The sequence below is a fragment of the Molossus molossus genome, unplaced genomic scaffold (assembly GCF_014108415.1).
Source record: "Molossus molossus isolate mMolMol1 unplaced genomic scaffold, mMolMol1.p scaffold_m16_p_1, whole genome shotgun sequence".
Classification (NCBI taxonomy): domain Eukaryota; kingdom Metazoa; phylum Chordata; class Mammalia; order Chiroptera; family Molossidae; genus Molossus; species Molossus molossus.
The window spans coordinates 14,849,433-14,865,628 of NW_023425344.1; the positions used below are offsets into that span (position 1 = coordinate 14,849,433).

The window sequence follows — 16,196 nt, forward strand, 5'->3', positions numbered from 1 at the left end:
AGGGTGGGAGGGGGAGGAAGGAATCAGTGGGGGGAAATGGAGAAGCATCTGTAACAAAAATAAATTAATTTAAAAAATAAGAGCACTCTATAGGAGACAAAAATATTTTTAGAAGGATATTTTTCCCTCTGAAAAGCCAGTTATACTGTTGCTTCTTGAATACCTACCCCTCAACCCATCTTCTGTTCATATGAAAAAACATAATTTGGGTTGCAGAGCAAACTTCACCCGCAAAACATTAAATATGGTATGTGATGCGGGCACACTCTTTACTGCCTAAAGACAAATTTTTTTCATTCTTAACTCTCTCTCCAGTAGTGTAATGGCTAGAAGAACTTATAAAAACCACACCATAATGGTGCTGAAAATTATATGCACATTATCATCTCACATTTTTACTCAAATTATGAAGATGAATTAGAATGTTTATCAAAAAATGGAACAGGAGCATTGAACTGTCAGAGCTAGTATATCTGTTGGATCCATGGAGATGTAACAGAAAATGGCAGCTTCAAACAAACAAACAAAAGAAGCAGGTGGTCGGGGGAGATCGAATGATCGTGTGTCACAGAACTCACAGGTAGGAACTGTAACTGGGCTGCAGAACTCTCTGAACCAGGCACTCACACGCATTTAGGACGGCTTCTCGTCTCCATGCCCTGTGGCTTCCTGCGTCACTGTCTGGCTGTGGTCACGTGGCAGAATACATAACAGGCCTACGGATCCCGAGTCTTTAAGTGATCAATCAAGTGACTAAAACACTTCTGAGTTCAAGTTCCCAGGGAACAGACCGCCTGACCCATTCCTGGAATAATTAGCTATGGTCAGGAAGTTATACAGCATGAAGATGGCATCCGTGTAGATGAGGGGGGATGGAAGGAGGCAGGTCATCCCAAACGAGTCTGGATAGAGTAACGCTGAACAGCTGACTATTCACACCTGGGCACCTAAATTCCATAGGTCACTGAGAGTGTGTACGTTCAGGATTGTGCGTTGTTTTGCTTATTCAGTCTGCAAAAGTGGCACCTGGCAAGGCCACATTCTACGTTATCCCCTGTGGCTGGGGATCATTATAAAATGATGCAGGCAGTCAACAATTAAACACCAATAAACTTGCAGAGAACAGCCAGAGCCCAGGCCTTCATCAATAACCTTCCCTGTTTTCTATCCCTAAACATGGGGGGACTTCTTCCTGTAAATGGAGCCTGTTGAGGAACTCAGCTTATGTGGTGACATTGGCTCAAGTCCTTACCACCCTTGGCACCAAGGCCTCTGTCCTGTTCCAATGTGGATGTCAGTGGCCAAGTCCATTAGTCAACAAAACCAGCCCAACTTTCAGGTCTGTCGGCGTCAGCGGGCCCGTTTAATCCCAAAGCCAGCAAAATGTCTGACATCTCAAATGAACACCACTTATCAGACGGTTTGCATTCGATATTGGGAACTTTCAAGTTGCAATGAAAAATCTATAGGCCGGCCTCAAACCACGCAGTCTTTTCAAGTTTCCTGTGGTTGCTGATTATAATTTTAAAGCTATGGAGTTTCCCTCAGCTTTCCATAAAGCATAACTGTTTCAGGAAGAGTCTATGTCAGATTATCAGACACCCTCAGGAACACAGTTAGAATCAGCACAACAGGGTCTTCTCCTAGTGTTCCACCTGCACCGAGTCTCCCCTGTGATGCCTCCTCAATGCGGACACTCCAGGCATTTTAACTGCATGGAATCCCCCCCAGAAATGTCTAATGGCATGCAAGAAGAAAAATCCATCAACATGAGGAACTACGAGGTTTAAGCAGGTAAGGTATTCTTGGTAGAGAGTTTGAAATAACCAGTTTATGAATAAACTATAAACACTGCACTCTGGGGTAAATAGATAGGCTATGACTGTCTTCAGAACAAACAAAACATAAACAATGTGAAGGTATCTATACATAGTTTACAAGGTTTAGAAGGGCAAATCTTTTGGTCTTCATTATTTCCCAATAATGCTCACAGGAAAACGTTTAAGTGTACAGGAAAAAATTTAAAACCCATTTTAAAAAGCTAGAGAAAGGAGAGTCATTTAAACCCCCAAAGAGAAAGTTACACACATGACCAAAAAATATATAAAACAGGTGCTCAGTATCACTTACTATTAGCAAAATGCAAATCCAAATCCAAATGATGACGTTATCAAACACAACAGAAAACAGGGTGTGAGCGAGGACGGAGAAACTGCAGCCCTTGTGCGTAGCTGGCGAGCATGGACAAGTGCAGCCCTATGAACAGAGTGTGGTAGTTCCTTAAAAAATGACACATGAACTGCCATTTGAGCTGGCCATTCCACTTCTGGATATATATCCAAAAGGGTTAAAAACGGGGTGTCAAAGTGATATTTGTACCCTCATCTTTACAGTAGCATTATTCATAGAGCCAAACAGTAGAAGCATCCCCAATGCCTGTGGGCAGATGAGTGGGTAAAGGAAAATGCAGAATACACCTGCAATATAGTTCAGCCTCAAAACAGAAAGGGAATTCTGACACATGCCCCATGGATGAACCCCGAGGACATGATCCCGAGTAAAATATGCTAGTCACGTAAAGACGAATACTGTATCACTCCCCTTACAGGAGCTATCTGGAGCAGTCAAATCCATAGAAACAAAGTAGAAGGGTAGCTGCCACATCTTGGTTGGGGTACAGAAAATGGGGAGTTGTTTAATGGGTATAGACTTGTTCTGAAGATTGACTGCACAATTATTAATATATTTAACCTTCAGGAAATGAGACTTCCAATATAATCATTTTCAGGTGACACTATTAAGGATACAAACAGAAATGATGAGTGAACTTTAAACAATATAGTAGTTTCTCACTACATGCCAGGCAATTCAGTAGAATGAATACTGAACTTCCATGGATTTGCTAAATTTTCAAAACGTTGGCCATCACAAAATTTGAAGTCCCACAAATGTAGCATTTTTGTTGGGAACCCCTGTGGATTAGTGCCTGAAACTAAGGGTGTAAAGGTGCAATGAAGAATGCGTGGGGACAAGCTCACTGTTCTACATACAGAGAATCTTGTCGTCTGCAGTCTGGTTATTTCTTCGCCAATCACCCTTCCTTCCCCGGATACACAGCTAGACTACAGTTCCCAGCTGCCTTTGCAGTTGGTGTGGACCAAAATATGCTCGAGCTAAGCACTATGGGTAAAAATGGCATATGCCATCTCCAGGTCTCATCCATACAGTCCTCCAGGTGGGCTATCGTCCGTGCTCTGAGGAAGGAGCTTAAGGACAGAAACCTGGGTGAGAACCCTGGGGAGAGCTGCTAGGCTAGGAACACGGTCAGACTATTACTTAAGTAAGAACTTTTATTTTGTTAAGATCCTAACATGTTGCATTTTAAGAATTGTTAAGTTTACCAAGACTTGACATTAAAATCAAATAAAACCCAAAAAACTAAGCAGTAAAAATTGTTAATCATAGTTGACCAGTAAATTAACAACTTTTCCTCAATTTTATAAAGGAATAGATATTGATAACAAGCACCCGGTTGAAAGCTGGAGCTCATACTTTCACATGGTGTCTTCCTATGCCTAGCTTTGCCAGCAACCTTATCTTGCATATGTATTTGCTCATTTGCGCACTCTAAACTTATCTATCCAAGCAAACCTTCATTAAAATAGCGTTTGCCAAGACAGAGTGAACACATGGCTGAACTGAAGATGTGATCAGCTGTATTTCGAATAACCCAGTTTGAAATGCACCTGAAGAACCTTCTGAAAATACTTTTGATTCATTACAATCAGCTATTCATAATAGGCAAGAAGCAAAAGGAAGGGCAGACATTATAGGCATGGCCATCTGAGCAGCTTCCCCTGGAAGCTGCAATTCCACACTCCCCAGGGAACACTGGCCCATTTCCTGCAGAATCACTGAGGGAAGGGATCCAACAAAGTGGAGACAGACACATGCCCAGTGAAGTCAGGGCGACATAGGGAAGATGCTTGCCTATCAGTCAAACCTGAGAACAGAGATGGTTGGCCAGAATGGGCAGGGCCACTGCAAGACTGAAAATTTGGAAATACATAATCTCCTAAACAAAGGAGCTCACTCTTGTTGCACTTGACTTCTGGCTTTTGGGGCTCTTTTACTCCTGCTTCCTTGCATTCAGCCATGTTTCTTCCTTAGCCAGGTGGCCCTGCAGACCCCACACGCAATGAGCTGATGGTCTGCAGCAGGGAACACAAACTATACCAGCCTGACGCTGGATTGGACTCTGCTCCAACATAGAAATGAAACTGGACACTGGCTCTGACTTTAGCTCTACTGAAGCCCCAGCTACACTTTTTCTATAACTGGACAAAGGGAAATGGGAATTTGGAAACTTAGGGATTTAATTCCACGCATATAAAAATCACTCATTCTCCAGTGCGAGTCTCAAAAAATTCCTTTTTTTGGGGTATCGCAAGAATTCCACTCCCAAAAGCAACAGGTGGGGATGAGGAACCCTCTCACACTGCCCACTGGTAACCCTTTGAATATTGGGAAAATACCTGAAATATTTAACTAATGTCTTCACTAGTACCTTGTCAAACTAAATGGCAGCAGCAGATAATGGATTCAACTCTCTGTGTCACCTTCTACCATTTGTAAACATGACACAATTAGGACAATACACTTTTCAGACAACACGCAACCAAAGTTAACAAAAATCTAACAAGATCTTGGCCAGAGGTAGTGACCCACAGTTAATATATAAATAGAGATTTCTTCTTCTTTTTTTTTTTAACCCTCACCCGAGGATATTTTTCCATCTATCTCAGATAAAATGAGGGGAAGAGGGGTAGAGAAAGAGAAAAACACATCGATGTGAGAGGAACAACTAGCTGTCTCCTGCACACCCCTAACCAGGACCAGGGACAAACCGCAACCGAGGTACATGCCCTTGACCGGAATTGAACCCGAGACTCTTTGGTCTGCTGGCTAATGCGCCAACCACTTAGCCAAACTGGACAGGGTGTAAAGGGGGTTTCTTAATACCACATGTCAATGTGGTATCCACCTCTGAGCCACTGGCATCCCCAGTGAAAGGAGGCCAAAACAGAGCCGTGACCAAAGGCTGCCTGGGGCCTCACTGCATGCCCAGCGGGGTCCTCCACGTAAGGCAGAAAGACAAGACTAGTGAGCGCACGGGGCCAAGTGAACAGAACGCCAGCGGTCTGAATTCTGTGTATCAGTCAATGCCTCCTGTATGGCAGTATCGCCACTGGCTAGGAGCTTTAATGACCCATACAAGACCTGGTTCTACACAAGAGGCCCCTGACTGCAATTTCAACTTTGTCTAAAACCAAGCACCATGTAATCAGAGGCTTTTAGAAATTGACAGATTACAAACAGCTAGAAATTTCTCCTTGAAGAGTTTCCTTATACTTCAGTGAAAAAGAGTGAGTTGATCCATACAACACTATTTATATAAATGTTAGGGAAAATATGGCAGAGTTGACAAAAGTGCTGGAATGACTCAAGTTTGGGAAACATTACCATCATAAGTCATTAAGAATAATCAAATCATCTCTAGATAAGAGCCCTGAGGTGAATACCAACATAATTAAATGATTCCGGGGATCTGAAAAGAAAAACAAAATTAGTATGTTTTAAATTTTGGATTCCTGTTGTATGAATCACTATCCTTGATGATTTAGTTTAATTCCAACATTAGGTGCTTTCAGTTAATTTTTTACTTTCTCATTTTTTTATGGTCTTAACCAACTTCAGTTTGAACATTCTGAGCTCAATGTGTGAAACATGCAGGCCTACATGCTTTAACATTGTTACTTCTTAATAATGAGCATGACCTAAACATCAGCATTTCTATATAATGTGACATCTGTTTAGAAGATTGTATCTATTTATATAAACATATTGAACATGGACAGAATGACATGAAGTTATATGTGCTGAGATTTAGAAATTACTTGCTGCCTGTTAATGATCTGAAATATGAGCACGCATTTATACACACATATAAATCTAGTTACAAAAATACTCACACACAAACCTGACTTCTAATCATCACCTAAAACATAGGTTAGCATCTAACATCCAATTATGGATATAAGATGTGTATATTATATACACTATATAGTAAGTATATAACGATATGATTAAAAAAGCTTTGATGGAATGAAAGAATAAACCATGTATGTGTCCTTGAATAGAATATAACCAATTATGCCTTATTATAAAATTAAAACTCAAACACAACTGGGATGAGAACACAGTTGGTTGACTTCAGGAAACAATGAGAAGTGGAGCTGGTGGCCACGGCATCGGGGACGGTCGTGGTCCTCAATGTGGCATGACCTGCCGCACATTCAGGGTGTCAGATTTGGACCTCGGTTGCCCAAATTTTTTAATGCGAAAAATGTATGAACCAATCTTGAAGAAAACTGAAACATCTCTTAATGAGCGTATGATTCTATGAAAAAAAAAAAAACAAAATAGGGAAACCTCAACCAGAACAAACCATAAATCATAAATGACAAAGATGGGGGAGGTGATGTGTTACTTCCTACACCCAAACATCAGATTTCAATTGAATCACATACTAAGAACAGAATACATAAAATCACCACTCACCAGCATCAAAACACTCCAAATATTTTAGTGAAATCATTTTATTCCAGGCATTTGAGTTTTTCTTCCAGTCTGCACGCCCCCACCCCGCCCCAAGTCTCTCTTCCTTCTGTTACCTACAGGAAGTGATGTTTCAATTAATAAATGCTTACTAAACAGTGAACATTTTCAGGAAGGGAATTTATCACTTCCTGTGGAGAGGTAGGAAAACAAAGAAGAAAGAGGTTCTTTCCCTATGTGGGATTGACCTGTGGGTCAGGGAAACAGGTTAGACGCAGGAATGATGAACTGCAAAATAGCAGAACAAAATTAAATAGCAATAGAAAATAATCGTTCACGCCATTTCTTATTAATCTTTGTCATTTCTAAACATCACTCTGCACATATGCACCAACTCAGCAGGAGACCCTGGGCCGGGCAGTGGTGTAGCGTACATGAGGCACATCTATCCATCTGGTCGCCTTGATTCCCCACCAAAAAGAATGTCTCTAAAACTAACACCTGACACAAGTCTTAACTAAAATGACCAGTTTCATTACTGCAAAGCACAATGATTTATTTTGAATGCAGTAACTTGATAAAAAGAACATGTATACTCTAATGGGTGATCTCGTGGTGTCTGAGAGAATCACTCTGCAAAAATAAGCAGTAAGTCAGGTTTTGAGGTTTATCAAAGTAAGCTAACTCTTAGCATTTCTTGAATGCATACTTTTGAATTGGATCTGATTTTGCAATATACATGAAGTATTATAGAACTGTACACTTGAAACCTATATAATTTTATTAACCAAGGCACTGTTTTGCACAGCAGAGGAGCTAAACCCCCAAAGGAGTCAGGACAGACCCAATCTGACTTTCGGAAGAACTCCCCAGTGGGAGTGGGGAGTGGACATGGAGAAGGACCAGCGTTAGCTTTTGGATCAGATCTACTTTTATCCTTGCAACATAATTTAAAAATCAGGACGTCAGCATGAACCTAAGGAAGTTCCTCTCTTTAAGACCAAAAGAACAGCCAACCCAAGAACAGTGACGAAAAACCCAGAGGGAACATGAACCTTACGTGGTAGCTCTTCACTTACATTCAACAACCATGTGCTGAGGGGAAAAAAAATCAAATGAGAAAACTACACCCAAAAATAAACCACCGAAAAGCCACAAGAGTGGTAAAAGTAGTATCAGCAGGATCAAATGGATATGGCAAAAGTAATGAAATCTCGGAAGAGCTTTTCAGGCATTTCCATTTCAAAAGACATGCTGCGAGATATTTTTGAAAACCTGTAGCATTTGGAGAGGGGGGCAGGAGCAGGTAAGAGGGGAACAATGGTGAGAAACGTAGGGCCATCTGTAATACTTTCAACAATAAAGATAACTTGTTAAAAATTATATTTATAAACTGCATCAGTCCAAAGGCCCTTTGATTAATATGCCACAATCAGGGGAGCTAATCATGTAAAAATCTGGTACCTGACTTAAGTACACATCTCATTAAACTATCCCAATGTATAAACATCATTAAAATACAACTAGATGCTTCTATTGCAAAATATAAAAATATAAGATTGACACAATGACAAACACCTATTTATTGCATTAAATACAACTCTGAAACGTGAAGTCGATGTTACAGATTTCAGGAAATCACATTTCAGGTTCCCAAAACGTCCTGCTGGTACTCTGACAACTAAAACAATGCTTGAGAGGTTTCCTTTCTTTCTTTTTAATTCATAAAAAAAAAGCAACAACGGAGTGGGGGATATAAAATAAGTACAATTCAAAACGCTGACGTTTATTCAAAACTCGTTTGAATCCATGGGTGGCTGTAAACAGTTTGCTTTCACGCGTTCACCGCTTGAAGGAATGTGACTGTCAGAGGATGGACGGGTGTCTGCCCGGGAAGCCCACCCCCGCTACACAGTAGTTTCATGTTTCCATAATCCAGTCCTAACATTGCCAGTGCTGTCCGTGCCCAGCAGGGCTCCATCCTGCCCGCTGCTTTTGACTGGTCCGTTCTGAATGGCCAGGTTGAGGCCATAGGACTTCTGCTGACTTTCAAGTTCAACGGCAGTCGGCTTCCTGAACGCATCCTTCTTGCCGCCGGCTGCCGCGGGCTTCTCCACGTTCCTGCTGCTCTTGGGGAGCGTGCTGCAGGCGTCGCTGCTGTCTTGCTGGGGCGGGTTGTACTGTCTCTCCCTGTAGGCCAGGTACGCCCTGCGACTCCTCGAGTGGCCGTCGCCATTGGGCGGCCGGCTCTTGGGCGCGCCGTTCTGCACGCTGCCCTCCACGCTGGTGGGCACATCGTAGGCGTACTCTCTGAGGACGGTCAGGCGGCTGGCCCGGTGTCCTTTGCTTCTGTTCTTGTGGTGGCGGCTGGGGTGCACGTTTGTTCGAAACTGGACTTCTAAAGGTGCCACGTGCATTTTGATGTCGTTGTCCACCGAGTGTTCGGTCAGACTGTTGTCAAGCTGCGGCGTGGCGCTCAGGGGCAGAGAGCTGGTGCGGCACTGCGCGGCCGCCGCCTGCAGGTTCGTCAGTTTGCAGCCCTGGGAGGAGTTTTTGAAGCTGGACGCGCTCTTGTTGGTGCAGGAAGACTCCGCGCTGCTGTTGGTGCACTTTGGGGCCTCTCCGTTGGTGCCACTGGCATTGGGGGGCTGCACGTTGACCTGCACCGAGTACGAGCTCCGTCCCGGGCAGCAGGTCATGATCCACGCCAGTCGCACGTCCTCCCGGTTGACACAGTGGTGCACCACGAGGAACGCACTGAGGCTTAAACACGTGGCCCCGAAAAAGAAGCTAAACACCAAGTCCAAAGGGTAATACAAAGACACCGCCAAGGCCCCGCACAGCCACAGCGCGACGTACAAGAGCAGGGCGAGGCTGGCCCCCAGGAGCTGCGAATGGAACGTGTGCTCGTTTTCCAGCGCCGACGTGGAGATCAGAGACAGGGACAGGGAGTCCTGCGGGTTCGCCTCGCCGTTTTCACTGGCCGCCAGCCTCTGCTGCTCCTCCGGGGGCTCCTTCAGCTCGTACCTGCGCTCTGGGTGTCTCTTCAACTGAATAAATATGCTTAGAAAGTACATGCAGTTTACGAACGCGATGAAGCTGGCTGGCCCGTAGAAGGCTCCCAAGGAGGGTTCCCACGCCATCCAGCAACTAGGAGAGAAAACGGGGAGCCAGCTCAGACGCTACATGTGTCACCAAACTGTTTAGGAAATGGCAATAAGCTTTAGTGCCCGGGAAATAGTTAAAAAAGAAACGACTGGGTGAGGCACACAGAGAACACAAACTACTCACTAGGGCGCATTTGGCCGGCTGCCATAATTCTTGATGTTTGCTGCCGCGGTTATGCCGCAGACGATGATGGGGATCCCGCCCCCGATCAGGTAAAACCTGGGAGGAGCAATAAAAGAAGTCAGGGTTCGTCATCCAATCAGTTAAGGTGTACACCTGGCATCACTGCACAAATCATTCTTTAAAGATGATTATTCCTATTCCACAGTAAATGAAAGGTCAACTTTCAGAGGCTGCTGTGTTAGCAATAATCTCTTTAGAATTTTTTTAAATGTTTGTTTCAATTTCTTTTTTTCAAAGCACAAGGTCCACCAAGTTTCGAGTTGAGGAAAGATGGTCATCTCCTGCCACCCTGTGGACGGACAAAGTAACACTCAGCTACAGCCGGGAGGGTTTTAGTCCATACTTCTTTTAGGAGATCTGTTTTTGTGGGGGGTTTTTAGATTCAGCTGGTGAACCAGAACGTTAGTCCATTCCATTAGAAAATGGAATTCAATCTTTATTGATTTTAGAGAGAGAGGAAAGGAAAAGAGTTATAGGAACATCAATTGGCTGCCTCCTGCATGCCCCCCACTGGGGATCAGGCCCATAACCTGGACATGTGCCCTGACTGGGAATCAAACTGGCGACCTCTTGGTGCATAGGTCAATGCTCAACCACTGAGCCACACCAGCCGGGCCGAAATGGACTTTGAGATCTCACTGTGCCATAGTGCAGACAAAATACGCAACGACAGATTATTTATTAATGTCTGGCTAAGCCTGTGTTTCCAGGACGCTCTGGTGCTGTGTATGCTTACTGTCAGTCACCTGAGATTAGGCCAGGAAGGCACCTGGACCCCAGCAGCCTCCACCGTGCTCAGCCCCTCCTGGCCCCTTTCCCATGACTACCAGGGAGACAGGACAAATGACAGGGACTGAGAATCGAGGTGCTGGATCTGGGCACACACACCTCTTTTCATGGCTGGAGCTCCTTTGAGCTTTCTGAAGACAGAAACAGGCAACTTTCTGCCCTGGCTGGGCACCCCTGGGCGGTTAGAACCTTAATTCTGCATTGGCCACTTTCTGGGACACAACCTCAAAACTGAATTGGCTGGAAAAAGGCAATATTCATTTCATAACACCTTTTCCACAGACTGTTTCTTAGTCATGCATGCTCACAGGTACTAAAATCCTTAAATAGGATATTAATTAGTGTTGCAGAAAAGAACAGCTCATTATGGTATAAAACCATAACCTGCCTTCTCTTTCACACATTAGAGGGAGGCCGACATCCTCCACCTCCTCCTTCCTGCTTTATTAACTCCCGTCGCTTCTTCCCTGCGAAGGCGTCGTTTCCCACATCAGTGTAGGTCCTGCCGCTCTTCCCCTCCCACCGCCAGCACGGGTGTTGTCAGTGAGCCTCCTTTTGCACCTTTCCGTCTTCTCCACTGCCTCGCACCTGCAGCCCATAGTGTGCTCAGGTTTTCTCCTCTCTCCTGAACCTTCCCTGGACCTACACCTTCTTCGCCTCTCCCTTCCGGGATAAGCTCCTGGAGATATGAACACCTTTCATGTGCTTCACCTTCATCACCTTATTGTGAGGCTGCTTCTACCTATATGCTACTGACACTGCCCTCCCTGGGCCAGGAGAGACTCGGGCACCCCCAGCCCAGCCTTCAGGAGGCCAGGTTGCCGGGGCTTCAAGCTCCAGGTCAAGGGGAGGGAGGACGTCCTAGAGGGAGGAGCTGGCACGTCTAAAGGTAAAGGGGTACTTGTGGGTCATTCAGGGAGTGCACAGGGTGTGGAGACAAAGCTGCCGTTTACTTAACCACGAGGACAGAAGGCCCAGGTCTCTTAGCCAAACACCACCTCCGTTCTTGTAATACAAGTGACAGAGATGCCAAAGCTCTTACTCTATAAGCCGACTGTGGGCCGGCACGCTACTGTGCTCTGTGTTCGGGTACATGCTCCCTGAACCTTCTATGTTCTCAGCAATTCATTTCTGTCATCAGAGTACTTTTATTTTATTTTATTTTATTTTTTATTCTATTTATTGGGATGACATCGGTTAATAAGATTATATAGGTTTCGAGTGTCTATTTCTATGATACATGACTCTTCCTTTTATTTTCCATGGCCTTTCACAGACATGGCCCAGGAATCACTGTGCTCTTCTTAACTAGCTTATCCCAGGGGGCTCTTGTTTAGGTGACCAGGCACGTAACGTCTCCTGTCCATCTACAGTGGGTCCAGCTCGTCTTCTCCGCAGAGCACCAGACTTCCGACAACGTCAACTCTCCACAAGAGAAGTGTGGTGAGCCGGCCTCCCTGTGCTTACCCGTCCCACACCCCCTGCCCCCATTCACTTCTCTTATCCGGTTCTCAGTCCATGGGGCCGCCGGCTGAGGCAGCGAGCGCACCGGGGTGGCATCTGCGGCGTGTGGCCCTGTCAGCGCACAGCTCTCCAATCCAGTGGTCATCAGCGCAGAGAAGCTGTGTCCAGTCCCTCAAGCACACGTCCCCCTCTCTGTTCTCTATGCCACTGCTCCTGTTTGAGCCCTTGTGGGGACCCCCAACGCCCTCAGTGGAGCCTTTATTCTCCGGTCTTGCAATTCCTATTCCAGCCTGGTACCTTCCTTCTGATGGCTGTCCTTCTAAAGTCACCTGGTCAGGCTCTAAGCCCCCAGTTAAAAACCTTCGATGGCTGCCCACACGCCACCACCGCACCGAGGCCGAAGCTCAGCGCTCACCCCGAATTCCTGCTCCTCCACGGCACTCAACTCGGCTGCAGACTAAATGCTTTTCTACAAGCCCCTCAGCTACCACCTTGTCCTGCATCTGCAGTGCCCCCCCTCTCTGCTCCGGTCTCTAATGAAGGCTCCTATCAGTGGTCTGACAATTAACAACAGCCCCTCACCCCCAATAACGGCTGCTTGGTTTGCACTTTCCAAAAATCCATCTATTGCAGTTCTTCACTGTCACCGGTCAGTTTTCCCTGTGCCTGTCTCCTCGAAGACTGGGGAGGAAGGCCTCGAGATGGGGGGGGGGGGTCCCTTCAGTCATGTATGTATCCGGCACTCAATTATCTCAGAGACGCTGATCAATTTTTACTCATCAAGCTTGATAACCCACTGACAACTTTCTAATGATGATGGGTAAAAAGGGCATAACTCCAAACTCTTTGTCTTTTGCAGAGAATAAAAGAACTGATGCAGCCCTGGCCAGTTTGGCTCAGTGGTGGAGCACTGGCCCACGGACCAGAGTCTCAGGTTCGATTCTGGTCAAGGGCATGCACCTCGGTTGCGGTTCATCCCCAGCCCTGGCTGGGGTCGTGCGGGAGGCAGCCACTCAATGTGTCTCTCTCACATCACTGTTTCTCCCTCTCTCCCTCCCACTCTGAAAATAAATGGAAAAATATCCTTGGGTGAGGATTAAAAACAAAAATCATTAAAAAACAAACAAAAACGATGAGTGCTTGAGTAAAACCTATGGCCTGACCCTAGGAAAATAAAACAGCTAACACTTACACACCAGCCCATTTCTTGTCCACACTGGTTCCATGAGTCGGAACCATCCCCTTCACAGCTCAGGTGGAAGGGCACCAAGAGGGTCCGAACTTCACGGACTCTGAGCTGGAAGGGGCCCGGCTGGTCCTCAAAACCAGAAGCCCAGCATCCAGGTCCATTCTCTCCCCTTCCCACACCCAGTGGGCCACGCTGTCACGACGGCACTGCATTACAGACAGCGACTAACGGAACCCCGGGCGCAGGGGGCACAGGGGGCGCAGGGGGCACAGAAGGGCCCAGGGGGCCCAAAGGGCACAGAGGGTGCAGAAGGGCCCAGGGGGCCCAAAGGGCACAGAGGGTGCAGAAGGGCACAGGGGGCGCAGAGGGGTGCAGAAGGGCCCAGGGGGCACAGGGGGCACAGAGGGTGCAGAAGGGCCCAGGGGGCACAGGGGGTGCAGAAGGGCCCAGGGGGCACAGGGGGCGCAGAGGGTGCAGAAGGGCCCAGGGGGCGCAGAAGGGCCCAGGGGGCACAGGGGGCGCAGAGGGTGCAGAAGGGCCCAGGGGGCGCAGAAGGGCCCAGGGGGCACAGGGGGTGCAGAAGGGCCCAGGGGGCGCAAAGGGTGCAGAAGGGCCCAGGGGGCACAGGGGGTGCAGAAGGGCCCAGGGGGTCAGAGGGTGCAGAAGGGCCCAGGGGGCACAGGGGGTGCAGAAGGGCCCAGGGGGCGCAGAGGGTGCAGAAGGGCCCAGGGGGCACAGGGGGTGCAGAAGGGCCCAGGGGGCACAGGGGGCGCAGAAGGGCCCAGGGGGCACAGGGGGCACAGAAGGGCCCAGGGGGCGCAGAGGGTGCAGAAGGGCCCAGGGGGCGCAGAGGGCGCAGAAGGGCCCAGGGGGTCAGAGGGTGCAGAAGGGCCCAGGGGGCACAGGGGGCACAGAGGGTGCAGAAGGGCCCAGGGGGCCCAGGGGGCACAGGGGGCGCAGAGGGTGCAGAAGGGCCCAGGGGGCGCAGCAGGCGCAGGCACCTGAGCATGGGTCGAGGTGGCGGTGGCAGCTCGTCAGGGTCCCGGCATCTTTTGGCTTTTCGGGTGACTTGTTTGTAGATGTTTCGGGCCGTCACTCCCACCCAGAGCACCGTGGCGAGGGTGGAATAATGAAGGAGTATTCCAACCTAGAAAGAAGATCGAAAAACACATAAACTAAGAAGAAAAAAAATTTCAGTCATACAGTGTAGTCGCTGCTAGTAAAGTTTATCAAAAAGATTAGCGTGTCACATTCAAAAATCTGGTTCGGAAACAACAGGAAGGTGTACTTGAATGATCACCTGTTTGCCCTAAAGAAACAAGAACGTGCCCACTGCCGGCCAGGAGGGTCGGTCGTCACAGCAAACAGCAGCGGGCTCCTGGGGCAAAGATGCACACCAGCTGTCGGGGCACAGATGCACACCAGCTGCCGGGGCACAGACGCACACCAGCTCCGGGGCACAGACGCACACCAGCTGCCGGGGCACAGACGCACACCAGCTCCGGGGCACAGATGCACACCAGCTCCCGGGGCACAGATGCACACCAGCTCCGGGGCACAGATGCACACCAGCTCCCGGGGCACAGATGCACACCAGCTCCGGGGCACAGACGCACACCAGCTCCGGGGCACAGATGCACACCAGCTCCCGGGGCACAGATGCACACCAAGAGACCCTGACACAGCACGGAACTGGTTATGGAGCAACGTCATGCCACAGGCATGCGTCCCCAGGTGCAATGTTATCACATAACTCAGAGCTCCTTTCTGAAGCCCATTTTAAGGAGTAATATAGAGGACAGAGGTCAGAGCACATAAAATAAGCTTCAGAGTAAGAGACCCAGGTTCTTCTATTTTTCACTTGTGAATTGATCTTTATTGTTGAAAGTATTACAGAAGTCCCCCCTTTTTGCCTCCATTGATCCCCTTTTCCCCATTCCCACCCCCATACCTTCACCACACTGTTGTCTGTGTCCGTGGGTGAGAGAGACCCACATTCTAATTCAGGGTGTTAACACACGGTCACGGTGAGAAAGCAACTTAACACACTGGCCTTCAGGTGGGCGAGAGCTGCAGTCAGAAAGCTTTGCCGGATCCCTCCTCACCTGCCCTGATACCTTAGCAAGTCACGTGACACCCCAAGCACCATGTTCCTCATTTGTAAACTGAGAATAACATGACAGCACCTCGAGGTTTCAATCCAATGCTATTCAAAGCACTTAGCACACTGCCTGGTGCCTGAGCCACCGCTAACGCAGCTCTGCATTTCTCTGACTGTGCCCTGGGAGCTCGGACTTAGGGCAATGCTACCTGTCCACAGCATCTTCTCACTGGAGCAGTGGGGAGATCATCAAAACCATCTCAGGTGTTTACAGGGGCTGAATGGGCAACATCTGGGCCACGTAAGTGTTCAATAAATAGCGGGTAACTGTAATGTGTGTAACAATTACACTAATCAAGTCACTTCAAGGAGGGGGCTGAGGGGGCATGTTTATCATATGATCTGTGTTCGAAACAACCCTAATTAAAGATACAGTTCTAGGCAAAGATATATGGGAGGCTAAGAGAGGTTTAAAATTTATTTTAAGAAAAATAAATGCATGTGTCAGTGAAACAGCAAGGGCATAATTCAGCTTTCCTATCTAATTACTTACTATCTCTTTGATCATTTCTTCTTATATAATTATTATAGGTAATCTCCTATTAACAAAATTCTCCAAGGAAAAAAAATTTTCATTCTAAAAGGATGGCTCTCCAATCTCAAGAAAATCAACTTGACTGACAT

The 16,196-nt window shown here is 47.2% G+C and overlaps 1 protein-coding gene across 1 annotated transcript in view; it reads right to left on the minus strand.

Moving 5' to 3' along the window:
• Positions 1 to 8,179: 8,179 nt before the first annotated feature.
• Positions 8,180 to 16,196, minus strand: part of ADGRA3 (adhesion G protein-coupled receptor A3) — a 115,967-nt gene continuing 107,950 nt past the window's right edge. Inside the window, exons 17-19 of the mRNA XM_036243405.1 lie at positions 14,413 to 14,558; positions 9,910 to 10,005; positions 8,180 to 9,768 (exon numbers count right to left, since the gene is read on the minus strand). Of these exons, the coding sequence (XP_036099298.1) occupies positions 8,526 to 9,768; positions 9,910 to 10,005; positions 14,413 to 14,558 (1,485 nt within the window). The 3' untranslated portion in view covers positions 8,180 to 8,525. The remainder of the gene's footprint in view (positions 9,769 to 9,909; positions 10,006 to 14,412; positions 14,559 to 16,196) is intronic.